Genomic DNA, 26851 nt, shown 5'->3' on the forward strand with positions numbered 1-26851 from the left:
AAAAATACACTCAAAAGGAAATATTTCTACTCACACGTAAACATTTATTTGAAAGCTTATATTCATATCCTGAAATGTTTTATGCTTGCTTGTGAATTGTGTGAATCAGCTATAGTATCACAGAAGCAAACAGCTGGTTTTGAAAATCTGACATCAGGGAACCTTATTTTAAAAGGCTAAAATATGAATATGTACACTGTGCAAATAACAGAAGCTGTTTTAGCAATACAGTAATTCATATAAGATAACAATGGACAAATCAGCATCATGTAAACCGTCATCTTTACAGAACAGAGCCTGATTCTGCTTGCTTCCAGTGTACACTCTGTGCTCTGCTGCTTGAACAGTTATAAGGAGGTGCAGTATCTACTTTAAATGCTGGCACAGAGGAACAGTCAGAGGTGATTTTTTTATCCCACGTTCTACACGTTGCTCAGAGCATCGACACCTGGAAGAACTTTACCTGCACAGGGTTAAAAAAAATACAAACATGAGTAATTAACTTTAGCACAGCTCCTTTCATCATCTCAGAGTCAAAGGTCCTCCCTCAACCCTTTACCTCCCAGAGGATTTTGCTTTCTCCTGCTGAAGTGTTTAAAATTCTGAACGAATAGGGCCCATTGCAGAAAATTTCAAGGATTTCTGCACAACTAAAACTATGAAAAGTACATTTCAATGATAGATTTTCATTCATATGTCTTATATGACCCAGGATTAGAAAACACATTAACTCAAGAATTTGAATTAGCCGCTCCAATTGATAACGCCTGCATGGAAAACCATGCATGTGGAGCAGCGCAGAAGCAGCCCGTGTATTCATTTCAGTGGTCATCTATTTTTGGTTTGACTTGCCCACTGTCTAATATGTACCTTGTAACAACGCACAGAGAAAGTGGCTTTTAACAAGGGAAAGACTGCCTATCGCTGAAGTAGTTCATCCAGGCCACCAGATGCGATATCAATCAGAAATTTGTAACCCAAATTGAACAAATTACTTGCAAATGTACTTTAAAATAACAAATGAAGAGAAATCTATTTCTAAACCATTATACTCTAATTCTTATATTCTTTAATAATGTATTTTAGAGAGTTTAGGTAATGTACACCTTTACTTTTCATTAAATAAAATTTATAATAATGTAATATAATAATAACATAATATAATATGTAACATAATGTAATATAATATATTTATATTCATGTATATATTTATTGTATTGTATTACATTATATCCTGGGGATATTTCACCACCAATGTTTAGAACTACTGAGGAAATCCTACATTTTGAATGCTAACAGTCTAAACTAAAAAGGACATTTCACTTTCATGGGCGCTCTCTACAAGTGCACATTCTTTCCCCTTCATTGTTAATTCCTAGGCAACAGAGACAAAGAGCCTGTCCAGCATGACATTTCTGGTAATAATAGCTGCAGAAGACTTAAGTTTGGCTTATTTTTCAGACAGTAAGTAAAAGCAACAGAAAGACAAAATGTGTATGTATTGGGAAACAGCTTAATTACTAGAGGAAATAAAATCACTCACAGAACAATGCATCCCACAAAGATACAACTATAATTTCCCCCCCCCAAGAGGTGACCGCATTAGTCTGCCAACAAACTAGGAATTCCGTAGCACCGTAAAAGTCATATACAGTATTTAACTCTGTCATAAATTTTCATGGATACAATTCATCAGATGCAAATGCTCTACAGCAATGTAAACTCACTCCATAATAATTCTGTTCACGTTTAAGGTTCAACAAAGATACTTTTTCTTATAAATTATTTTCACTTTAAAATGTAGTTTTAGATGATACACAACTTATTGTATCTTATTTTAATTAATTAATTAATACTAATTGATAGAATTTCACAGCAGTATAGTGAATAGTAATCCAAGCTCAGATGTTTTAGACTGGGCTGTATTAACGGGCCCGGTGACTGCACAAAAACTGTATACTTTTAAGAAGCTAGTTTTATCATCTTGCTTAGGCAAAGCATATATGCCTAAATTAAGCACTTATAAGAAAATAAAAAAATATTTTCTGCACAAAGTTGTTGTGGACATATGTTCTTCCTATCAACTGTCTAGACCACAAGAGCTCTGGCAGCCTTCAGCCCCTTCATGGATCACTGGTTTGTCTTGGCGAAGGGGCTTGCGCAGCTCAAAGAAGCCATGCAGGGCCACCCAAAACAGATGTATGATAGTAGAGTTCTGATAAAATGTGGCCCACTGGAGAAGGAAAGGTCAGGCTAACACAATATCCAGGAAAACCCCATTGATAATTTCAAAAGCTAAAAGATACGATGCCAGAATATGAGCCCCTCAGGGCAGAAGGTATCAATATGCTACTGGGAGATTACAAGTAGATCCAGAAAGAGTGAAGCCACTGGGCCAAACCAAAAGGACACTCAGCTGTGGATGTGTCTGGTGGGAAAAGGAAAGTCCGATGCCGTAAAGAAATGTGTAAAAATCTGGAATGTAAGATCTACGAATTAACACAAGTGGCCAAATATAAGATGGCAAGATTGAACATTGTCTTCTTGGGAATCAGTGAACTAAAGTGGATGGGAATAGGTGAATTTAACTCAGGTGGCCCTTGTATCTACTAATGTGGCCAAGAACCCCTAGAAGAAATGGAGTAGTTCTCACTGCCAATAAAAGAGCAGGGAAAGCAGTACTGGGGTACAATCACAAAACAACTGAGTGGTCTTAGTTTCAAATCCAAGGTAAACCATTCAACATTGCAGTGATCCAACTATTAATGAAGAGGTTGACACTGACTGATACTATGAAGACCTACAACACCTTGTAAAGCAAGTACCAACAAAAGATGTCCTTTTCATCATAAGGGATTGGAATGCTAAAGTAGGAAGTCAAAAGGCAAATTTAATTACAGGCACGTTTGGAGTACAAAATGAAGCAGGGTGTAGGCTAACAGAATTTGGTCAAGAAAATACACCAATCACAGCAAACCTTTTTTTTGCAACAACCCAAAAGGTGACTTTGCAGCCAAAGACAGAGGAGCTCTGTATGGTCAATAAAACAAGGCCTGGAGATTGTTAGCCGCTCAGAATCTGTTTGGAGTGAGTGGCGCATAAATGAATGGCTGTGACTCTGATCATGAACTTCTTACTGCAAAATTCAGGCTTAAATTGAAGAAAGTAGGAACAGCACTAGGCTGCTCAGGCTTGACCTAAATCATATCCCTTATGAATATATAAAGAAGGTGATTAATAGATTTAAGGGATTCAACCCGATAGACAGAGTACCTGAATGGATGTTTGAAACATTGTATAGGAGGCAGAAATTAAAACCATCCCCCCCAAAAAAAAGAAATGCAAAAAAGTAAAGTGGCTATTGAGATTTTAATTGAGTTATTTAAAATCCTAAAAGATGATGCTATTAAAGTGCTGGATTCAACATGCCAGGAAATTTTGAAAACAATGGCCACAGGACTGGAAAAGGTCAGTTTACGTTCTAATCCCAAAGAAGAGCAATGCCAAAAAATGTTCAAACTACCAAACAATTGTTCTCATTCCACACACTAGCACGGTCATGCTCAAAACCTTACCAGTTAGGCTTCAGCAATGACAGATTTTATTTCTTTGCGCTCCAAGTTCACTTCAGACAGTGACTAGAGCCATGAAATTAAGAAGCTTGCTCCTTGTAGGGGAAACTATGGCAAACCTAACAGCCTATCAAAAAGTAGACACATCAACTTGGTGACAAAGGTCTGGTTATGGTTATACCAGTAGTTATGTATGGCTGTGAGAACCAAAGAATTGATGCTTTGGAAGTGTGGTAGCTGTGGTGGTGGAGGAGACTCCCTTGGGCTGCAAAGAGGTCAAATCAGTCAATTCTAAAGGAAGACAACCCTGACTGCCCTTTGGAAGGACAAATGGTGAAGCTGAAGCTCAAATACTTTGGCTACCAAACGAGAAGGGAGGACTTGTTGGAAAAGACTCTGATATTGGGAAAAACCAAAAGCAAAAAGGAGAAGGGGCCGGCAGTAGACAAGATAGTTAGAGTTATTTTTGCTATGAGCATGAATTTGGGCAAATTCCCAGCGATAGTGGAGCACAGGGTGCCTGTCGTGCTATGGTCCATGGGGTCATGGGACTAAGACATGGTTCAAAGGCTTGAAATAACTTGATTTAAATCTTAAAAGTTGCAAGCTAGGGGTCAACAACACAGTTGACAAACTAGTAGTACTTATAAAAGCTTCGGATGGTAACATCATAAATCTATGGAGTTTAACTAGACTGTACGAGACCTAAACAGAAAGAAATAAAGAGTGAAAATGTAAACTATATTAATCCATATCTATATATATCCATACATATATAGTGCACTTAGTGATAAGTTACTAGAAACAAACTCGATGTATCATAAAAATAATCTCTTATAGTCATAATATATATATTTTTTACTTGTATGATGTGTACCATGTATAATTTACATTATGGAAATGTCCATTTAATGTTTTGTTTTTGTTGTTTTCTTTCCTTTTACCCCCTTTCTTGTTATGTATGTTCTGTCTTGTTTTTTAATTTATATAATCAATAAAAACATTTTTTTTTTTTTAAAGACATGGTTCAACTGAACAACAAAAAATCCTATGGCAGAAGCAGTGCTGAAAGCAAGCTATTAATTCTCATCAGGGGTAATTTAAAAAGAAAAAAAAAAAGAAATCCATTACCTTCTAGAAGTTCCAGACTGGCTCCACCTCCTGTACTAACGTGGCTAACTTTATCTTCTGTGTTCCATTTTGCACAGCAGGTAGCAGTGTCTCCTCCACCTGTAAAATAGTTTGGACTGTTTAAGGACATACAACTGGGCTGATATCAAAATTTGTTGTTTGTTGATAAAACCATTTAAAAGAAGAGTCAGAGCCACCCACTTCCAGCCAGAGGTTCTCTCCATGTACCATTCCAAACATTCTTTGCCAGTTGGATATGTTGGACAACCCAAAATATGGGCAACAGAGATAAATTGCATTGATATTATTGAATTTGCCAATGCAAGGAAATGCCCTCTGTTCCCTCCGTGAAAGACATAGTTCAAATCGATCAAAAATGCAATAATCAAAAACTGGTACCCAGCAGAACAACAAAAAAATTTGTACCGATAATGGTGATGCAGCCTTTGCTGGTAACTTCCACTACTTTATCCATCACTGCTTTGGTTCCTTTGGCAAACTTCTCCCACTCAAATACACCCACTGGACCGTTCCACACAATTTGCTTGGCTCTGCCCACAGCTTCGACAAAGAGCTTGGTGCTTTCAGGGCCACAATCCAATCCCTAAAATGAAGGGAGCAAATGAGACCATTCAGCCCTTACTCCGGAAAGCGCAGAGAAGAAGAAAAAACACCTAGCAATGATTTCTTCCACTCACCATCCAGCCTGCAGGGATGCCAGAGGCCAATGTAGCCACCCCAGTATTAGCATTCTCATCAAATTTGTCTGCAGTGACAAAGTCGACAGGCAAAGTGATCCGGACACCATTCTTCTCAGCTTTGGCCATCAGATCTTTGACTATTTTTGATCCTTCTTCATCAAACAAAGAGTTGCCAATCTGGAAGAAACAAAAATGACACGTTCAGTAGCAGATAAATAGTGGTGCCAGCTGCAATGAAATCACTAAGACCCTTGAAAATATGTAAAGAATGAAGGAAAGGGGGGGTTATGATCAAAACCTTTAAATACATTAATGATCTAGAAGGCAGTATTTTCAATTTTAACTAAAAACAAATAATATTGGTGCATAACCTCAAACTGTAATAAGTTCAAAAGCAATGTTAGAAAGTATTATTTCACAGAGAGTAGTGTAAGATTGGAACAAACTTCTAATGGAACTGATGGGTCAATCATCAGTAACTGAGTTTAAACATGCTTGGAATAAACATCTCCGTCCTACAACAAAAATTTAAAAAATAAAATTGAACTCAAAATGCAGATTTGATGAATCACTAGGATTTTTTTCTGCCATCAAATGTCTATGAAGATTCTCAGTTATCCAGGTCATAGTTGTATCAAGTGTTTTTTTTATTTTGAGGAGGCAATTGGAAAAACAAGATGTTTCACTACCTATTCTGGAAGCTTCATCAGTTGTACTAGATGCTATGGAAGGACATTTATTGACAGTTCAAATTAGTAGGTTCTGACAGATGGGGTGGTGGTGGTGGAGAGAAATGGAAAGTTTTCCCTATATATTTCATAAGAAATGGTCACCAATTTCCTGCAAAACTTAACAACAATGAAACTGACAACCCACAATATTTTTGCATTTACCCTTGGAAAGCCACTCCATGCATATATGGACTCCCCCAAATTCACAAAGAGGGAAATCCACTCACCAATTGTCAGCAGCATCAACTCATCACCTACAACATTGCAAAACATCTAAATTATTGGCTCCTTCGGTTGGCAACACCCTCCATCACATCAACAATTCACAGGACAAGGTTTGGAGACTAAAATTGGATCCAGGTGAAACTATGGTTTCTTATGGAGTGACCTCACTTTTCTGAACAACTGAAGCTGTCACATAATGAAGAAATGCCTGCTACAAGCGGTAGAAAAATTAATATCTGTCCAGATCACATATGTGCCATGTTGGGCCTCTGCCTGACCATTACCTATTTTAAATACAATGAGGGTTTCTACAAAAAAAACCCCGGTTGTGCCATGGGGTCACCTATGTCCATCCACTGTGGAAAATTTGTACATGTAAGAGGTAGAAACTGAAGCACTAAACTTGTTCCCAGGAATTTCACCAACTCACTGCTAGAGGTATGTGGATGATTCTTGGGTCAAGATTAAAACAGGAAGTGGTATTCTTCACCAAACATATCCACTCTGTGGACAGATACCATTGGGAAGATGTTAAGAAAAACTGTCTGGCTTTCTTGGACTGTGCTGTACATATTAAGAAAGACAGAAGCCTTAATATTGAAGTTTACACAAAACCAACATACACTGATCAGTATTTGTATTTTAATTCTCACTACCCATTAGAACAGAAATTGGGAGTGATCAGAACCCTATGCCAGTAAAGAGGGAAAACACAACCAGGAATCCCCGAGAACTTGTTGCTATCCTAGCTGGGCCTTCAACAAATCCAAAAAAGGACCCAGCCTGAGCTCCTCTACCACAGACAAGGAAGAGAGTGACAAACAAAGCAACACTGTCCCATATGTTGCTGGAATATCTGAAAAAGTGTACAATGCAGTGAGATGTGTGAAGATCTGTACATTAGTGAAACAAAGCAACCACTTCAGAAGCACATGGCACAACATGGGAGATTTAACCCATCAGGGAACGATTCAGCAGTCCATCTGCATTTGAAAGAGAAGGGTCACTCTTTTGAAGATAGCCATGTCTACATTTGGATAGAGAGGAACATTTGTTTGAAAGAGGAGCCAAAGAGGCCATTGAAGTTAATACTGAGCAGCCCTCTCTCAACAGAGGAAGGATAAGATACCACCTACCCCAATTTACAATGCAGTCCTTTTGGTTGTTCCAAGTTTCCACACTTGGTTCAGGTAACCCTGAATCACAGATAAACCCTCAAACAACCCCAATGGCTTTCAGAGAATGTTAAGACCAGTTGACTGCAAAAAATAAAACAACCCCCCCCCCCATCCTCATTGTGTCCCACCAGCAAATCTCAACTGTCAAGAAGTGTCCTTCTATCTCCCACAGCATCCAATACAACTGATGAAGATTTCAACATTTTGTTTTTCTTCAAAAGTCAGTCAAGTTGTCATTTCAAAATAAAAATCATTTTAATACATTTTCTGCCATCAGTTTTCTATGTTTCTATGAAGTGACTGGTTGGTAACAGATGGAAGTAAGATGCTGAAGACAATTATTTTCAGCGTGACTTATAAAAGTTCAGATCTAAATTAGAAGGGTTACAGTAGCTTGGTCAAAGAAGCAGTATTAGTCAAATATGAACTTTTATGAAAAAAAGGAGACCAGGGAAAATGTTCTTGTTTAAACATATGGTCAACAATTTACTAAATATTTAACACCGATTAATGCAAAGAATTGTTCCTATATATTTACTTTTTCCAATTAAAGACAACATTGTAGCACAGAGCCACTTGTTTGAGATGGGCACCTGTAGAAATTAAATAAATACCGTACCTCCATATTGTTGAGTACTTTGAGGAAAGTGAAGGCCATTCCACCACCAATAATCATCTCATTGACCTTATCCAGCATATTATTGATTAGCTGAATCTTATCCTGAACCTTAGCTCTAAAGAGCAGGGAGAAAAAGAGATCCAAGTTGTTAAATGTTTCTGTGGAATATTTGAAATAAAAATGTTTGACAAAGAAAACAGCTAATTAAACTGAAGAAACAGTATGAAAATCATGATTTCATGTTTTATTGTTAATGGGAGAAATATGTAAATTCATTTACTCTTTTGACTTATTATAGTAAAATAAAGCTTTCGTAATCTTCTTAAAACCCACCTTTGCCGTCAGGCATGGGGGAACTGAGATATTCTTTCCCCCCAGGCCTTTACAATGTATGCATGGTATGTTGGTATGTATGTTTGGTTTTATAATAAGGGTTTTTTAGTTGTTTTAGTATTGGATTGTTATATGCTGTTTTTTTATCACTGTTGTTAACCGCCCCAAGTCTACGGAGAGGGGCGGCATACAAACCAAACAAACAAACAAACAAATAAACAAAGCTTAAAATAGAAAGAAAGGCATTGCACAGACACACATCCATAGATGTGTTTCCACTTGGCTCTCTTTCAAGCCAAAAGGGTTGAAGCTCTAAATTGATTTGACATATCTGATCTCCACTCTGGTTTGAAAAAATCAAAATGCAGTATTATGAATTATCAATACAAATAATTTATACTTGTATATACTTGTAGAATGTATTGAGGTAGGTAAACCGTAACTCTATTGTTCTAATCCCTTTTACAAAATGGGTTCATACTGTGGCTCTTTGGATGAAGAAATGTATTAAAGGTTGGCTTTTTTTTTTTTTAAGGAAGACTCCAATATGTCCTCTCCCAAAGTTGTTTAGCTGTGCTAGGCTGCCCTCTCCTGCCCAAATATCTCACTCTGGTAACTAGCAGCTGAAGCTGTGCATGGTTCTTCAGCTGCAAAGACCAAATCTGGACTAAGTAGATCTCACAAGCAATGTTCCCTCTAAGCTTCACAGCAAACTAGCAATCCCTCCTTTATTTCTTTATGGGCCAAGTGTGTTTGGACACACAAGGGAGGAGAGAGAAACAAATGGGGGAGAGAGAGGGAGAGGACACAGAAATGAGAGATACCTGGAAGGAGAGAATGAGAGAGAAGGAAAAGAGGGAAAAGAGAGAGAGAGAAAAGTGGAGAGAAAGAAATAAAAGGGAAAGAGAGGGAGGGAAAGACAGAAGTGGAGAGGAAGGAAGGAGAAATGGAGAGAACAAGGAAGGTAGGAAGGAGAAATGGAACAAAAAAGGAAGGAAAGAAAGAAGGAAGGAAAAATGGAGGGAACAAGGAAGAAGGAAGAATGAAAAGAATGGAAAGAAAGAGGAAGGAAGGACTTTTTTGGGGGGGGGTGTTAATTTTTTCTCTATCAACATACATTCAAACAATACAGTGTACCATCTAATTTTCCATTAAAAATCATTAACATCATTAATCCCAACAATTCTAAATGCAATCCCATTTATGCATTAATCCAAATCAGTATCACCTACTACATATCTTATTATAATCAATACTTCTAACTTTATTAAAACAGATCAGCAATTCCTAAATTCATATATCTAAATAGGAAAAATAATTAAAGTTAAAAAAGAGCAAACAAAACAATACTCCAAACTTAATCAATCCTTCTCAAACTCCAATTTCTTTAATCTAAGCAGAACTTTGAATGGAACCCTTTTTTCCCCTTTTTTTGTATCCCCTTTTAACCCCCTTTTCCATTTTATTCTTTCTATTCTCCCTTTGTTAGAAAAATAAAGGGGTTATTGGATCAAACTTCGGACACTTGACAACCTAGTTATGATGGTGGCAATATCCCTGGATTATGTGAACATCTTTTGGGATCTTCTGACAAGCAACTGCAGGAATTCACTTAATGACTCTGGCAAGAAAGGTGGTAAAGTGAGGCAGAACTAACTTAATAACCGTCTTACTCAGGAGATAGAAACATTGTCCTCCATTGGGGTCAGAACAGAAGTCGAGGATTATCTGACTGATCAGTGCACTCTTTTAGAAGCAGATCAGCAGATCAGGAGTCCATTTTGAAGCTCCACAGAAAACATCTAGGCAGGAAAGCAGGTTGTCCTCGACTTACAATGGTTCATTTACTGACCGTCCAAAGTCGCAACGGCCCTGAAAAAGTGACTCACGCACCCTTTTCACACTTAGGACCTTTGCAGCAGCCTAATTATCACAGGATCAAAAAATTTGCTGCCATTTCATATTTATGACCTTTGCTGTGTGTCCTGAGGTCACGTGGCCCCCTTATGTTTCTAACCGATCCACGCTCAGGCATGAAAATGTGCCGCTCAGACATTATACTTTTCTGCCCACACCGAAAAAAAAATAGAGGGAACATTGTTCATAAGTAAACTGCCTGTAATAAAGCCAATCTGGAAATCTAGTCCAGATAGCCAGAATTATGGATTTATTTTCTTCCAAAGTAAAATATAACGTTGTTTCCTATCAGAAATTCTTAATATCTCTGTTGGCAAATGGTTTAAGCACAACCACAGGACTCTATACTATGCTCTATAGTACCTTTGATTTCTAACTACTGTGAGTTTTTAAAATCTCCTCTTTATTATATTTTATTCTCTACATGCAGGCTTGTATTTTCTTTAGCAATAGCAGTAGCATTTAGATTTATATACCACTTCACAATGATTTACAGCACTCTCTAAACGGTTTATAGAGTCAGCATATTGCCCCCAACAATCTGGGTCAATTTAGTTATTATTACCAATTAATTAAATTTGTATGAGATGTATGATTGTTTTTTATATTAAGGGTTTTTAACTGTTTAAATTATTGGATTTGTACTGTTTTTTTGTTGTTGTGAGCCGCCCCGCGTCTTCGGAGAGGGGCGGCATATAAATCTAATAAATTATTATTAGTATTATTAGTATTATTATTTAATTCAACCTAGAAATAAGGAGCAATTTTCTGACAGTGAGAACAATCAACCAATGGAACAGAAGTTGCCTTCGGAAGTTGTGGGAGCTTCATCGCGGGAGGACTTCAAGAAGAGACTGGACTACCATCTGTTCCAAAATGGTGTAGGATCTCCTGCTTGGGTGAGGGGTTGGACCTACAAGTTTCCTTCCAACTCAGTTTAATCAGTTAATTATAACTGGTCTATATTTTGGGGTCAGTTACACAGTTGCTATTTTATACACTGTGGGATGCCAGATAAGATGAACATGTCAATGGACTCTGTTGGTGGACAGGATGTACAGATAACTAGATCCAAGTGACCAAATATACAGAATGGCGGCTTGCTCAGAAACCAACACTGATTGTACAGGATGCCCTTTATCTAGAGCAGTGTTTCCCAACCTTGGCAACTTGAAAATATCTGGACTTCAACTCCCAGAATTCCCCAGCCAGCATTCGCTGGGTGGGGAATTCTGGGAGTTGAAGTCCAGATATCTTCAAGTTGCCAAGGTTGGGAAACACTGATCTAGAGAATACCAGCACAAAGTCTTTCCAGATGGCACTAAGATGGCCACCAATGCTCTTGGGCAATAATAGTAAGAGCACCGGTGATTTCTGTTAGGGAAGCCTGTTAGGGCAAGTTGACTCCATGTGCCCATCCAGTGGAGTCTCTCCATCTATTGCTCAACTGATGCCTGAGAGAGAAAAGATAATGAGCCGTGGAACTTCTCAGTCTTGAGAAGGGAGGCCCAAATGGTTCCTGCACTTCAGCTGTTCCTTGAGCCAAACTCTTAAGGGAAGCTGAGTCAGATTCTGCTCTTGGTTGAAAACTTCTCTTTGAAAACTTCTAGGAAAAGCTGGGCTCTGGGGATAGATCAACTTCCATGTTGAAGTTATACATCAGAAACTCTTTTGATTCCAAGCGATCATTTTTGAAATGAAAAATTGTCCTGGTCACATCCCCTAAGAGAACTCCTTGCTGTGGAATGGAGCTAGGTGGAAAATACTAGGCCAGGTGCTGGAAGAGGGGCTGGACTGGACTGGACTGACTCCCCCTTTGTAGCTGTAGTGTGTTCCGTTCTGCCACTGAATTCCATTCCCTTCCTTTCAGTTTTGTGCAACTAATTTCAAAATCTGGCTCTACTTAGCAACATTGGTCTAATATTCTCTTATCTACTGAAACGTCAAATAAAACTGAATTTATCTGTACAGAAGATTCTTGCATGTGTATGGAATTCAGATTATGATATAAAACCACTAAAATGCTACTGTAATATAATAAATGAGGAATTACTATTTGGTCTAAAAAATATTGCTCAATATTGAACATTCCAGTAAGAATTTCTGGTTCTTTAGGACCATGAAAGTGTTTTCTGACTGTTTTTAAAGTTTGGATTCTGTGTCATGTTTATTCCAAATTTACTACAAAGAATTAAATAAATGTTTTGATAAGCTAAGAAAAACCCCATCTGAATTTATACTGCAATTCAGCATATTTCCTTTGAATTAGAACTATTAATCTGCTATTTGATACATTCCCTTGTAAAAAAAAAGCCCAACATATTTCCCTTGAACGCTGTAGGGAATTGTGTGTCCAGTTACAGTACCATCCTGGCATAATGGCAAAAGTTTCAATTTACACACACAACTGCTGAACAGGCAGACTATGCGCTAACTCTGCTTGTAAGGCCAAATATATATAGGACTATTTTAATTGATCCAACTTATAATAGCATATACTAAGCCTGGGGCAAGATTTTTTTTGGGGGGGGGGGGGAAGTCACCAAAAGATAACACGGGCATAAATATTAATTACAAATATTTGGCCACATCATAAATCCCAACAAACAAATAATTAGAGGGTTTTTTTTCTAAGTTTAAGGGAAGGAAAACAAACTGCTAAAAAACAAAAAAACACAATTTTGTTCTTACCCTCCAAGGATTGCCAAAAAGGGATGCTCTGGATTCTCTAGAGCTTTAGCAAAATAATCCAGCTCTTTCTTCATTAGAAAGCCAGCAGCTTTTTGAGACAGATTGACTCCAACCATGGAACTGTTGCAAAAGCAGGGGGGGGGGGGGGGGGGGGGGGAATCAATAACTTGCAATACAGATACCTGTGTCCATTTGTTTGATTCTACAAAGGTCATTCAATTGAATCAAATCTATTCAAGTCCAACAAGTGGGAAAGTATTCAGTTAAAATATCAGCAAAACCACCCAAAGACATAATGATATTTTTGATTTGCAGATTTTGCATGGATTAAAATGTAATTAAAATACAAGAAAATAGACTTTCAAGAATCCTTTTTGTTAAATATTTTTTTTAATTTTCTAAAAATTGTTTTAATTTTTTTTAAAAAAATCCTCCACAAATAAAAAAATTATACTAAAAATATTGTTTCACAAAGATAACATTTACAATATGTATGCTAGACAGTTAGGTACTCCTAGTACCTTACTAAAATTCTTCTAGTAGCTTTTTTAATATCAAGAGCAGCATATCACTTACAGCAATGTTTTTACTGAGCTGAACCATTGCTAATACAATGAAGGGTCATTCTTTGTCAAGTGGACCAGGTGTCCCCACTTGACAACCTTCAATTTCAATGAAACCTTTGCACATATATTCCTTATAGACCTAAAAATTTGCATACCTCACGTCAGTCAGAGAGGGACGGCATACAAATCCAATAAATAAATAAATAAATAAATATGTGCAAAGTTTCATTGAAATTGAAGATGGTCAAGTACGGAAGATTCTGAAAATTGGTCCACTTGACGAAGAATGACCTTTAAAGAAAACTCAACCTAACAGATACTCTCTGTGAATCAAAAGGTTTGAAAAGATTAAATTATATTGTCATGGCTGCAAGTCAGCTGGCTTCACAATCCCCACTCACAGCCTGACAACAGCAACAGTGCGAGGGAAGGGGTTAGAAGGCAGGCAGATCATGATGAGCACACGAAGGCAAAGGACACCAGCTCTCAGCCTGGGATAATGCAAGCCTCCCAAGGTCACTTGCTGGGAATGTTTGTGAAACGAAGAGTCCGTTTTCCAAGCAAAATGAATGCAGTTCATTGGACAGTAATTAATAATGGTGAGAAGCCAAGGGAAAGTTAATCATGCTATTTGAATGAGAAAATATGAAAATTGGCATTGTTATTTCTGTAGCCATGTTGGTCTAGCATAGGGGTAGGCAAAGTTGGCTCTTCTATGGCATGTGGACTTCAACTCCCAGAATTCCTGAGAGCATGACTGGCTCAGGAATTCTGAGAGTTGAATTCCACAAGTCATAGAATAGCCAACTTTGCCATCCCCAGGTCTAGTAAATTATACTTGTTGATAAAAGAAATGTCATTACTTTATTTACTGTATGAACCAAATGGGATGGTTGACATATATTTTCTCAAATGTAAAGCATTATAAATAGAGTTTATTATAGTAAGTATTATAGAAAGAGTCTTCCCAGCATATTGAGGTTTGTCAAACTCGCTGCCTCACATTGAAGTCACATAACGTTTTTCCCACTTGTGGAGCTGGGGTGTGCTTGGCCTGACACATCTGGCCTGCCAGATTGACACCGCTGTCCTAGAAGAATGGTTAATACCACAAAGAAACTTTAATTCAGGAACCAGTGTGACAACAACGGCTCACCTGTGAGCTCTATGTGCGGTTCCAAAAGCATCATTAATGTAAACATCTCCTAATTTAGAAAGTGATGCTCTGAAAGCTTCTACTTTTGCAGAATCAGCCTTGATCTGGAAGAAAATAAAAAAGAACAAGTTAATTGATATTCATTCCTCAAGCCCCACCCCTACCCCCCCTTTACCACAGCATCAAGGTTTCCAAAAAGGTCCCGAAATAGAACACTGCTACGCAGAGTGGCAAAGGGGAAACTTTCACCAGGAAAAGGATGATGAGAGAAAAAGTACATAGCAGGTAATGTTCCCTCTAAGCTGCATGGCTGCGCAGCTGTGCATGTAACAAGAGAATAGTGTGCGGCAGTTTCCAACTGCTGCACGCCATTTTGTAATATCAGAGGCCTTGTGACATGACTAGAGAACAGTGCACAGCAGTTTCCAATTGCCGCACGCCATTTTCTAGCGTTAGAGGGATTATTGATAGCAGGTACAGTGATCCCTCGATCTTCGCGATCTCGATCTTCGCGAAACGCTATATCGCGATTTTTCAGAAAATATTAATTAAAAAATACTCCACGGGTTTTTTTGCTATTTTTTCCCACCCGATGACGTCACTCTCTTCCTTCCTTTCTCATCTTTCTTTCTCTATCTTGCTTCTTCTTCTCTCACACTCTCTTCCTCCCTCTCTCATCTCTTTCTTTCCTTCTCTCTCTTTCTCTATCTCTCCCCCTCTTGCTCTCGAGCGGCGAGCGAGCGGCCGGGCGAAGGGCGGGCGAGCGGCGAGCGAGCTGACATTCTTCATCAGCGGGGGCAGAATTGCACAAGCGTTTTGTTGAGGGAAATTGCCTCAGTTTTAAACGTGAGGCTGCAAAAGAGGGAAGCCTCCGGCGCGCCATTTCCTAAACCGCGCACGCACGGAGGCGCCGGAACACCCGGGTGGCTCCGAAGCCGAGGCGCCCGGGAAGCCTCCCATCAACCCAGAGGGCCCAAGAAACCCGGCCCGCTTAGGCCGCTCAGCGGAGAGGCCAGCGCAGCCGAGGCGCTGCGGGGAGCCGCCTCCACCTCCGCTACTACTACTACTCCCACCGCCGTCCCCTCCCAGCCAGGCAACACGAAGCAGCAATGCGGCTCCCCAGGCTCGGTCCCTCTGGCACTCGCCTGGGGATGCCTGAGGGGGCTCCCTGAGGAAAGCGTGGAGAGAGAGAGAGAGAGGTGGGCGCGCTTTCAGCTGCCACCCCCTTAAAATCTCTTCTGCACGGAACGACCCTCCTCTGAGAGGAGGAGGCACAACTCTTTCCCTGCCAGCGACACCCCCGTTTCCCCGAGGCGGCTCCCCTCTTCTTTCTCCCACCCCCTTCGAGCCGAACGGCCGAGACGCCCCCTTCTTCTAGTTTAAAGAGAAAGCAGAAGACATTATTAAAGCCCAACTTCGGATCAGTTCTTCGCTGCCCCCTTCCCATTCTTCCTTCCCCTGCTCTAGGGAACCGCACGCCCCTCATTCAAGGAGTAGCAGACAACCAGACAGACGCCTGTCTCCCTCCCTTTTCGGGTGCCTGTCTCCCTCCCTTTTCGGGTGCGGAGCCCCTCAAGTTGCCTCACGGGGAGGCGGCGGGAGAAGGAGAACTCCGGCTAAGCCAGGCTGTCTCTCTCTCCCCCGTTTCGGTCTTCCCGGCATCAGTGCCTTCACCTTCCTCCCCCGACAGCGCCGCGCGCAAGCTCGGGTTATCCGACAGCCGGGAGCGTCCCTCTTGCTACCCACCTCTGAAATAAAAGTGAGCGAGCGGCCGGGCGAACGGCGGGTGCCTACGGGGAACATGGTGGATCAGGCGGGCGGGCGGTAGCAGCGAGGGCGCCGGAGGCGCTGAGGGGCGGGGGCAGCCAAAAATGGTGTTTTTACTTCCGCGCCACTACATCGCGAAAAATCGATTATCGCGAGGGGTCTTGGAACGTAACCCTCGCGATACTCGAGGGATCACTGTATATTACATATTCACTTTGGGCTTTTTGACCTAGCCACCCATCATGCCCCTGATCAAAACAAAAAAGATTAAAGAAACACTTGAGGTGCTCCCTTCTCCTAAATCCTGGATTGTATAAACTGAGGCATTAGAATCAAGATTTACAAAACCCTAGTAAGACCACACTTGGAATACTGCAACCAATTTTGGTCACTACACTACAAAAAAGTTGTTGAGAGACTATGGAAAAAGTTCAGAGAAGAGCAACTAAGATGATCAAAGGCCTAGAGACAGACATATGAAGAATGGCTGTAGGATTTGGGTTTGGCTAGTCTAAAGAAAACAAGAATTAGGGGTGACATAATGTTGTGGTTAGCTCTGGCCCAGCTCCTGCCCCAAGGACTGTGGATGTGGGGGAGACATCCACATGCTGCAGGCCTGTTTTGCCCCCCCCCCCCGTGGAATCTGCTGATGAAGGCTCCTCTGACCAAGAAGACATGAGTGACAGGGAGGAGGAGTGTGGCAGACAGCTCAGAAGGAGATCAATTATCTAGCTCCTCCTTGGATTCAGAACAAGAGTTAATGATACAGCCACACATGTGGAGAGCGATGCATAGACAACAACAACTGAGAAATTATTATTAAAGAAAATAAGGCCACCTGTGGTTGGGTGGGGCTGTGGTAATTAGTGAGGCTGCTATAAAGAGCAGCCTGTGGGTTTGGCCATTGTGGAGGATTATCTGATCGTGTTTCGTGACTGCTTTACTGACTTTGACCTTTTGTGTGCTGATTTTTCCCCGTTTTGAAACTAAACCAGGGCAAAGTGTGTTTCACTTTGTGAAAAAAGAAGGACTGTGAATTGCCTCACAGCTGCAAGCTAAGTATCACAGAACTGATAAGGGACTTGTACAAATAACCAGTTAGTTTGGAGACAAGTGCTCTTTGCTATACCAAAAGAGGGCTTGGTTTAAGTGAATTTTCATTATAAAGAACTTTGTTTTGAATTTTCAAACGTGTGTGTGTCTGAAATGGTATCTGTGCATTTTTGGGAGGATTCTACCAGAGAGCTCGACAGAACACATAATAGCAGTATTCCACCCAGTACTTGAGGGGCTATCACAAAGAAGAGGGGGGGTCAAATTATTCTCCAAAGCACCATAACACAGGACAAGAACCAATGAATGAAAACAAATCAAGGAAAGAGGCAACCTGTAATTAAGGAGAAACTTCCTAACATTGAGGACAATTAACCAGTAGAACCTGGCTTCAGAAGTTGTAGGTGCTCCATCCCTGGAAGTTTTTAAGAAGAGTCTAGATCAGTGATGGCGAACCTATGGCATGGGTGCCACAGGTGGCACGTGGAGCCATATTTGCCAGCATGCAAGCAGTTACCCTAGCTCAGCTCCAATGTGCATATGCGTGCTGGCCAGCTGATTTTCAGCTCACCTAGAGGCTCTAGGAGGGCATTTTTTGCTTCCGAAGAGTCTCCGGGGAGGATGAGGGAGGGCATATTTGCCCTCCCTAGGCACCAGAGAAGCATCTGGAAGCTTGGGAGGGCGAAAAACAGGCCTACAAGGCCCACCAGAGGTAAAGAAATGGGTTGCTTAAGACCTCCAGAGGGCTTCCGGAAGGCTATTTTCACCGTCCCCAGGCATTGAATTATGGGTGTGGGCGCTTGCGCATACGCGATAGCACACACACACACACGTGCTTTCGGCACCCAAGGAGAAAAAGGTTCGCCATCACTGGTCTAGTCTCTTATACAGGGTGCGTTCCAAAAGTAATGCAATTTTTTAAAGTAATTTATTGAACAAATTACACAAACACTTAAAATTCTTCAAAGTACTGTCCTTGGGCATTTACACATGTTTTTCAGCGACTCTGCCATGACTGGTACGCACCCTGAAAGGTGTCTTTGGGGACCTCTCTAAAGGTCTTCGTCATGGCTTATTGGATTTCTTCTACGGACAAAAAACACACCTAGCCACAGGGTTCCTTTCAGGGCTGCGTTAATCCGATGGAACAAAAAGAAGTCTGCTGGGGCTACATCGGGACTCTAAGGGGTGGGTGGGGCAGCGTTGGCACCTGGTGTTTGGCCAGGAACTCGCGGACTCATAGCGTGTTGTGACAAGGCGCGTTTTTGGTCCACTGAAGGGTCATTACTCAGGCTCATCGGTGTGCATGGTACTTTAGAGGCAACATGACCTCTGAAGCTGATGCCTAACAGAGTTTTCAAACCAGAACTGAAGGAGAAAAGACGGCAGCAAAGGATCAAACATAAGGTGAAAGAACCACTTCATATGAAAGAACAAGCAACAGTATACAGGAAGAAGTTCAAGTGGGAATTAAGGTGGCCTTCAGGAGTTCATTTGCACAAGTTTAGTCTCTACCAACCTGTGAAAGGGCATCATACTGTATAACAGTATTTTAAACTCAAAATAGTACAAGACTGAGGGGAACCTGAGGCTTAATGGGGTCAGAGATGCTAAGAAAAGAAACTGACTGGAACCAAGTTCTCTCAGTGACCTTCAAGAAAATGTCAGCGGTGCAAGATAGCATGGACACCAGATGGCTGTCTGAAAAATATGTAGATCCCAGTCAAAGGTTTCTCTAAGCAAACAAAACTTCATCAGAGAATAGAGCATTTTGTCAAATTTTTCTTGCATGGTTACTTTTAATTTAGACTCCTTTCTTTGTTTTAATCCAAATTCTATCTATTTTAAATCCACTATACTATAATTTCATCCAAATAAATTTATTTAATTTGTAAAATTTATTGGCTGCCCCTCTTATCATATGGTAACTCAGGCAGGCTTACAGTTACATATACAGTTAAAACATACAATGTTAAAATCAAACCTTAAAACTAAGGACAGATTGGGGGAGGAGGGCGCAGAGCGTGGGGGAGAAGGGTGGGATCTGTTATTACTCAAACAACACCTCCATTGCACTGTTCCCCCACAGAGGCTACAGATCTTTAGGGCCTTACGTAAAGACAGGAAGGTTCTGGTCAACTTCACATTGGGGGTGGGGGATGATGTTCCAGAGGGCAAGAGGAACAGCAGAGAAGGTTCTCCTCCTGGACCCCCAAGCCAGATTATGTTAACTCTATGCACGATTTTTAGTATCCATTACTAGAAAGGATAAGAACTAAGAGGTCTGACAAGGCAATCTTTTCCCATCACATCAGGCTTCAGGTGGGATAGAAGATGGGGACCTGACTGCTTGGTTTTCTCCCACTGGTAAAGGAACAAGGAAAGAGCCAGCAGTAAATGAATGAACCAACACACTTCATACTGGCCCTAATGTTTCCACCTTAAAAATAAGTGCTGTAGATGCGAGGATGCACTGTTTGAAGAGCTCTATTTACCCTTAAGTTGCAATGCCAAACAGCAGCCATGGCTAGCTTCCTTTCTGGTAAAGAAAGTGTATTGGTGTTTTCAAACTGGGCTGTCCCATAGTGCATGCTTACCCCATGGTCCTTACCCAGGAATGTGAGGTTTTTTTGTGTCACTGCCATGTGGAAACAGAACTCTATAATTCTGCACAAAACAAGTCTATAAAGGGAAATCTGTACCGACCCTCTCCTCTCACCCTTCCCAAAGTCCAAAGGAGAACACAACTGAATGAGAAAGCTGACTTAGAATTGTGCCGCAGAGAAACTAGTTACCCTCCCTGTTACATTAACAGGAAGAATGAAGTATTAACAAATTATCAAACATGGCTGAATTACCTTTCTAACTTCCTTGAGAGGCACACAATATGACACTTGCAGCTGTCAATCTCACCTTATTGCCTGAAGGATCCTTCCCTTTTCCTTCTTCTTCTACATGGAAGCGGAGGTTTTCCAAGAGAATAACGGAGCCAACTGCAGGATTGGCACAAGCTGACTCTACCTCGGAACCCACACAGTCCTTCAGGAATACGACGTCTCTAGAGGTGATCCAAGATTTAGACTCAGTTTTTGAAGCTGAAAATATTTTATAGCATTTCTATTACAGCCTTGATATCTTACCTGCCAAGCAGTGATTTGAGTTCAGCTGCTACTGGCTCCAAAGAGAATTTATTAGGCATTGGAACTCCGTCGGGCCGGCCCAGATGACTCATCAATACTACAGATTTGGCGCCATTATCCAGACAATGCTTGATGCTTGGGACTGCTGCCTTGATTCTATGAATTCAGAAGAAAAACGGGAAAGTTTAATTTACAATCTTCATTGGAAGCATCTATGAAGCGCTTCCTATACCTTTACCTACATCTCCTGTGCAGGTAAATATACTGCTCAAAAAATAAAGGGAAAACATAACACAATATAACTCCAAGTAAATCAAACTTCTGTGAAATCAAACTGTCCACTTAGGAAGCAACACTGAATGACAATAAATTTCACATGTTGTCAACACATTCAACTTAGTACAGAACAAAGTATTCAATGAGAATATTTCATTCATCAGATCTAAGATGTGTTCTTTGAGTGTTTCCTTTATTTATTTATTTTTTTTAGAAGTGTATTTAATATGTATCGGCCCTGCCTGCAATATAACAGTCTAAGCCATGTGGCGCAGTGTGCAGTACTGCAGGCTACTTCTGCTGACTGTCTACAGTTCAAATCTCACCAGGATCAAGGTTGATTCAGCCTTCCATACTTCCAAGGTTGGTAAAATGCGGACCAGATTGTTGGGGACAATAGGCTGACTATGTAAACCGTTTAGAGAGGAGTGGAAAGCACTCTGAAGTGACATATAGGTCTATGTGCTAATGCTGTGGATCATGAATAGATAATGAAGCTTACAAACACTTAGGACTGTAGTTCCATAAACAACAGCCAGCATGCCCGCCTGTTTGTAACCGAATTACAGGCAATTCTCAATTTACAACCACAATTGAGCCCAAATTTTCACTGCTAAGCAAGACAGTTAAGTGACTTTTACAACTTCCTTGCCACTGTTATTGTGAATCACTGCAGTTGCTAAGTTAGTAACACGGTGGTTAAATGAGTCTGGCTTCCTCACTGACTTCGCACATCAGGTCACAAAAGGTGATCATGTGACCCCAGGACACAGCAAGCGTCACCAATACAAGCCAGCTGCTAAGAATCCGATTTTCTGATCACGTGATCATAGGGATAATGCAATGGTTGTTGTGTGAAAAACGGCCAGGTCACTTTTTTGAGTGCCATTTTGTAACTTTGAAAGGTCACTAAATGAATGGTTGTATGTCGAGGATTACCAGTATAAACCAAAATATCTAAGGCCCACCAATTTATGCTATACATTATACTAGTGATGGCAAACCTATGGCACAGGTGCCACAGGGGGCCATATCTGCTGGCACGCAAATTGTTGCCCTAGCTCAGCTCCAACATGCTTGTTGTGCCGGCCAGCTAATTTTTGGTTTGCACAGAGGCCCCAGGAGGGAATTTTTGGCTTCCAGAGAGCCTCGGGGGGGGGGGGGGAGTTTTTAGCTTCCCCCAGCTCCAGGGAAGCCTTTGGAGCCTGGAGAGGGTGAAACATGAGCCTACTGGGCCCACCAGAAGTTGGGAAACAGGCCATTTCCGGCCTCCAGGAGGGGCAGGGAACGCCTTTTTTCGCCCTCCCCAGGCATTAAATTATGGGTGAGGGCACTCATGCATGCGCAATAGGGCATGTGCATGTTCTTTTGGCACCTGAGGAAAAAAAGGTTCATTGCATTATACCATCACATGGTCTCTTGCCATCAAATCCTATCTACTAAATCTTCCTCTGCCTGCTAATTAGTACATCTTGAACTACTGGAAGGACTTTGATCAGTACTATCTAATTCAGAAGTTTCAGCCACACGTAAACCAAGTGCAAGTTCACTATGCATTTATTCTTGTGACTGTAACTCTACAAAAAGACATTTTCAAACTATTGCTTAAAAAGGTAACTCTCAATAAATAAAGATTTCCTCTCAAACTTTATTTAACCACCCTATATTTGGATCCTGCAGCACAGGCAGGATTCAATTCTTTAAGCTAAAAGAAAGATGCTCTCTCTCAGAGAAATTCTGGGTGCATATTTGGAGCCACCTTGCCTCGTCTTCTTTTGTCAGCCTAACAGAAAAATGCACAACGCAGCATACCTAATATTAAAAGGAAAGGGACTTCTTCTTAATGATGATTTTTTAAAAAATTGATGGATCAGAATGCATCTTTATGCTTAAAAGTTAGCCAGAAACAAGAAGTCTCATATGAAGCCAGATCAATTGTTGTCAAGTCTGACAAACTTGACAGAACAAAAGAACCAGCAAAATATTTAAAAGCCTGATTTGGAGACAATACTGATAGAACTTTTTAACAGATTAGCAGAGTTGGACGGGACCTTATAGGTCAACTAGTCCAATGCCCTCAAGGAGACCCTAAACCACTGTTGACAGATAGCAGTCCAGTCTCTTCTTGAAACTCATCTTAAAACTAAAATTTAAAAAACCCTCTATGGTCTTATATTGACCTGCAATCCATTGGAATAAACAGAATTACCCAGAACTCTTAGGAATTAAAATAATAATAATAACCACTTACCTTTGATTATTGGTTATTTTGTTATCCTTCATTGGTACATTGAAATCAACCCTTAAAAAGAATAAGATAAAATGTTACTGTTATAAGCAGATTGAAGCATTGCATTGGCAATAATAAAATCCTATAAGATTTTTTAAAGAGGCGCCTACATCAGATTATATCTGGATACAAAATGACCACATATTGCATCATGTTAACAGTGCCATTCCTAGATACCTTATAAACTAATTAAGAAAACTATCAGTAGAGTAACTGTCTATGGAGATTCTCAATCATTCAGGTCGTGTTTGTCCCAAAGGCGCTTTTTCAAGAGGCAACTGGACTTTCCGGTTTATCTTGGAAGATGCTTCTCTTCTCATCCAAGAAGCTTCTTCAACTCTTCAGAGAAGAGAAGTAATAAAGTCCAGTTGCCTCTTGAAAAAGTACCTTTGGGACAAACACGACCTGAATGACTGAGAATCTCTATAGACAGTTACTCTGACAGTTTTCTTAATTAGTTTATTAGTTTAATTAGAGTAAACGTGGATAGATTAAAGGATAGGTTTTGGACTTCAGGTAAATTGTTATGGTCAAAGTTTAATGTACCATTATAATTGCATTTCTGTTGCAAACTCTAATTTTCTTGGCTGTTTAAATTTTCTATTTGTTGTACCTCCCCCATATGTCCACATCACCAGTCTTTTGATGCATAAAGCAGAGGGCAAATAGATACATAAAGCAAAGGGCAAATATGTGGATCAAACCTACTGGCCAGCTTTTAAAGGCCATTAATTACTTCAGTCTCAGCTAGAACTCCTGCTCTACAAAGCTTGAAGGAGCCTCAGAGTCAGTTTTTACAAAGCCATGCTTTTTGTCTCAAAGTGGAAGCAACAGGAAATTATGTTGAACAGTATAAGCACAAAGACACAGGTTGTAAAGTTGAATTGTGTCTTGAGCAATTTTAAAAAAAGCAATTACCAGAGATGTCTTGGCTCTGGATGTTTGATCTCAAAATAACAATCCCCATATTTTCAAAGAGTCAAGTGAAGCAGCATATCATACCTTAGTTTCACTTAATTAACTAGCATGTAAGCATTACTTACGTAATATAATAGTTAAATAAAAATTGGAAACAGTAAATGAAACAAAAATAATTATTTGGTGAGACAACTGAAACATGTAAAAAAAAGCCAATAATTCACAATAAACTTAAATATTAATTGGATAGTAATTTAAACTATAAATGTAGGTGTAAGTGAGATGGAGAAGGTGCTAAATGAAGAGGTGTTGACCTTTGACATCTGAATCAAGACTCCAGTACTCCACAGGATCAGAAATGTGAAATATGAAACCCAGAGCTTTGTGAATCAGATTCTCATGAGTCATAGGAGGTTAATTTATGATCTGTACTGAGGGCAAATCAAAGCAGGTTCCAGAATGAAGTTTGCAGTTTGTATGACAAATCTCCAACCCAGTTTCAGCAACGCATTAGAAGGGGTTGTTGCTCGGATGTGGTTAAACTGCAACTCATAGCAGACAGCGCTTGTCTGTTCCATACTGAGAGATGTTGTCAGTGATACTGCAAAATCTGGCAGCACATCCATTTTATATGTGTAGCAAGCAACAGGAAAAACATCCAGCCCTTAAGGCGAGGAAAAATACTGAGGTGGATGTAAATCCAAAGAGCTTTTCTTTCTTTACCTAGGAGTCAAAACATCATGAGTAGGGAAATGGCTTCAAGAGAATAATGGTATACTGTAATGCAAAATCCTAAACTAGTCCTCAATGACCTTGAGAACATTTCATTTATTTTAAGGTCTTAGTCTTAAAAACTATTTAAAAGACCATCTCCATTCCACACAAAACTGCAGTTGTTGGTTTCCTTTTCAGGCGCAATTTTTAAGCAGTTAGTTAGTTCTTCATCTGAGTCTTATTTTGCTAACGAGACCCTTAATTTTCAATGGCAGATGGATCATTATCTTCTTGTGCCACAATCCGTTATCCGACCTTGGTGATCCTATTTTTATCAACAGCCCCACAAAAAAGGGCTGCTGAGTTTTGTCCAAACCAGATAATCGATATATCAATCTCTCTCTGAATTAAAGTCTCAGACAAGAGATGATTCCCCTTCCCCATTTGCACAGACCCTCCCCAGTTCTAGCACAGAGATTTTTGCAGGTCATTCTAGCCCTAAAGGAAGGGTTAGGTTTAGGTTAGGTTTATTGGATTTATATGCCGCCCCTCTCCGCAAACTCGGGGCGGCTCACAACAATAATAAAAAACAGTACAGTACACAATACCAAATCCAATGCCCACCCATCCAGTTCCAATTTAAATTAATAATCTCATAAAAAACAGTATATATAAAAAACAGGGGCCTTTCTCCCCAGCCAAGCCACCCTCACCTGCCCCCATCTTGGCATTTCTGGTTCTTTCTTTTACCGCCCTTATGCGGGCTTATTGATGAGGGAAGGTCCCTACGCCCTATGTACACTATACACTTCCCTCTTTTATTTGGGAGGCGCTGGTTGCAAAGCTCTTGCCCTTTAAATCCGCCGGATTGCATGAAAGGGCTGTATGGTTTTCTCGCAGGGGTCTCGACAACGTTGGCCCCTTTCAGACTCGTGGACTTCAATTCCCAGAATCCCTCAGCCAGCCATGAATATCAGTTAGAAGAGGCCAGAAGGGTCATCTAAATCAGGGTCTCCAATCTTGGCCCCTTTAAGGACTTGTGGACTTCAATACCCAGAATCCATCAGTCAGCTTTGCTAGCTGGGGAATTCTGGGAGTTGAAGTCCACAAGTCTTAAAGGGGCCAAGGTTGGAGGGCCTCAAAGTTCTTTTCCACGCTTGGATTGGCAAAGAGCCCCTTTCTCCGACTGAGGTGGGGGGGCTCTTTGCGGCGACCTCAAAGGGGCTCGGCGGCCCTCGCAGCGAAGGGGAGCAGCGCCTCCGGGCTCAGCGCAGCCCACGCGGGTCTCGCCCCCCCCCCCCGAAATCCCCTTCCTCCCCCCCCCCCACTCGAGCGTCACCTCATGACGACGCGCTTGCCCTTCACGTCGACTTTATCGAGGGTGAGCTTGTGGGAGAGCGACATCTTGGCGACCTCCGGCAAAGCGACGGACCTCCGGCTGAGCAGCAGCAAGCAAGGGAGCGAGCGAGGCAGAGAAAGAGCGCCGGAGGCGGCGGGGCTCTTTGGCAAGGTCGGGGAGGCCCCGCCCCGCCTCTGCCTCCTCTGGATAGGCTGACCCGCCTCCCGGGTTTCGCGCCGATTAGCCGAGCCGGACTGCCAATCTTGGGCAAAGGGGCTGCTTGGCCGATTCGGAAAGTCGCGTTTGGTCTGGCCGGAAAGCTCCGTTTCCCCTCCCACCCGCCTCGCGCCCTCCTTTTGCCGAGTGCCGATTGGTCGCCCTCGGCGTTCCTCAGGGGCGATGTGTGTTCAGGTTGGACGGTTTTCCTCGTCAATAGAGTTGCTTTTGGAGGTCAGCGGTGGGAAAGTTCTGCGCGTCTTGTAGGGTCCCTTTGAGGGGCGTGCTTCTCTCTTTCCATTTTCTTTCTTTCTTTCT

General features: G+C 41.1%; 1 protein-coding gene across 1 annotated transcript; it reads right to left on the bottom strand.

The window, feature by feature from the left end:
• Positions 1–23: 23 nt before the first annotated feature.
• On the bottom strand, positions 24–26648 carry LOC139171404 (phosphoglycerate kinase). The gene is made up of 11 exons (XM_070759625.1): positions 26318–26648; positions 23308–23358; positions 20781–20936; positions 20554–20698; positions 14821–14924; positions 13099–13218; positions 8158–8272; positions 5402–5581; positions 5130–5307; positions 4704–4802; positions 24–463 (listed from the first exon to the last, which is right to left on the bottom strand). The coding sequence occupies exons 1-11, from the start codon at positions 26380–26382 to the stop codon at positions 423–425; spliced, it is 1254 nt and encodes a 417-aa protein (XP_070615726.1). The 5' UTR covers positions 26383–26648; the 3' UTR covers positions 24–422.
• Between the last annotated feature and the right edge of the window lie 203 nt (positions 26649–26851).

Source organism: Erythrolamprus reginae, chromosome 8 (genome assembly GCF_031021105.1).
Source record: "Erythrolamprus reginae isolate rEryReg1 chromosome 8, rEryReg1.hap1, whole genome shotgun sequence".
NCBI classification, from domain to species: domain Eukaryota; kingdom Metazoa; phylum Chordata; class Lepidosauria; order Squamata; family Dipsadidae; genus Erythrolamprus; species Erythrolamprus reginae.

What these genes read in the sequence shown, in the direction of transcription:
- LOC139171404 (XM_070759625.1), bottom strand. Translation starts at nt 26,382, where the DNA reads ATGTCGCTCTCCCACAAGCTCACCCTCGATAAAGTCGACGTGAAGGGC. An exon ending in AAAATAACCAATAATCAAAG is followed by an intron (nt 20,937 to 23,307) that starts GTAAGTGGTTAT and finishes CTGAATTCATAG; the next exon opens with AATCAAGGCAGCAGTCCCAA. An exon ending in CAGTCTGGAACTTCTAGAAG is followed by an intron (nt 464 to 4,703) that starts GTAATGGATTTC and finishes AACCCTGTGCAG; the next exon opens with GTAAAGTTCTTCCAGGTGTC.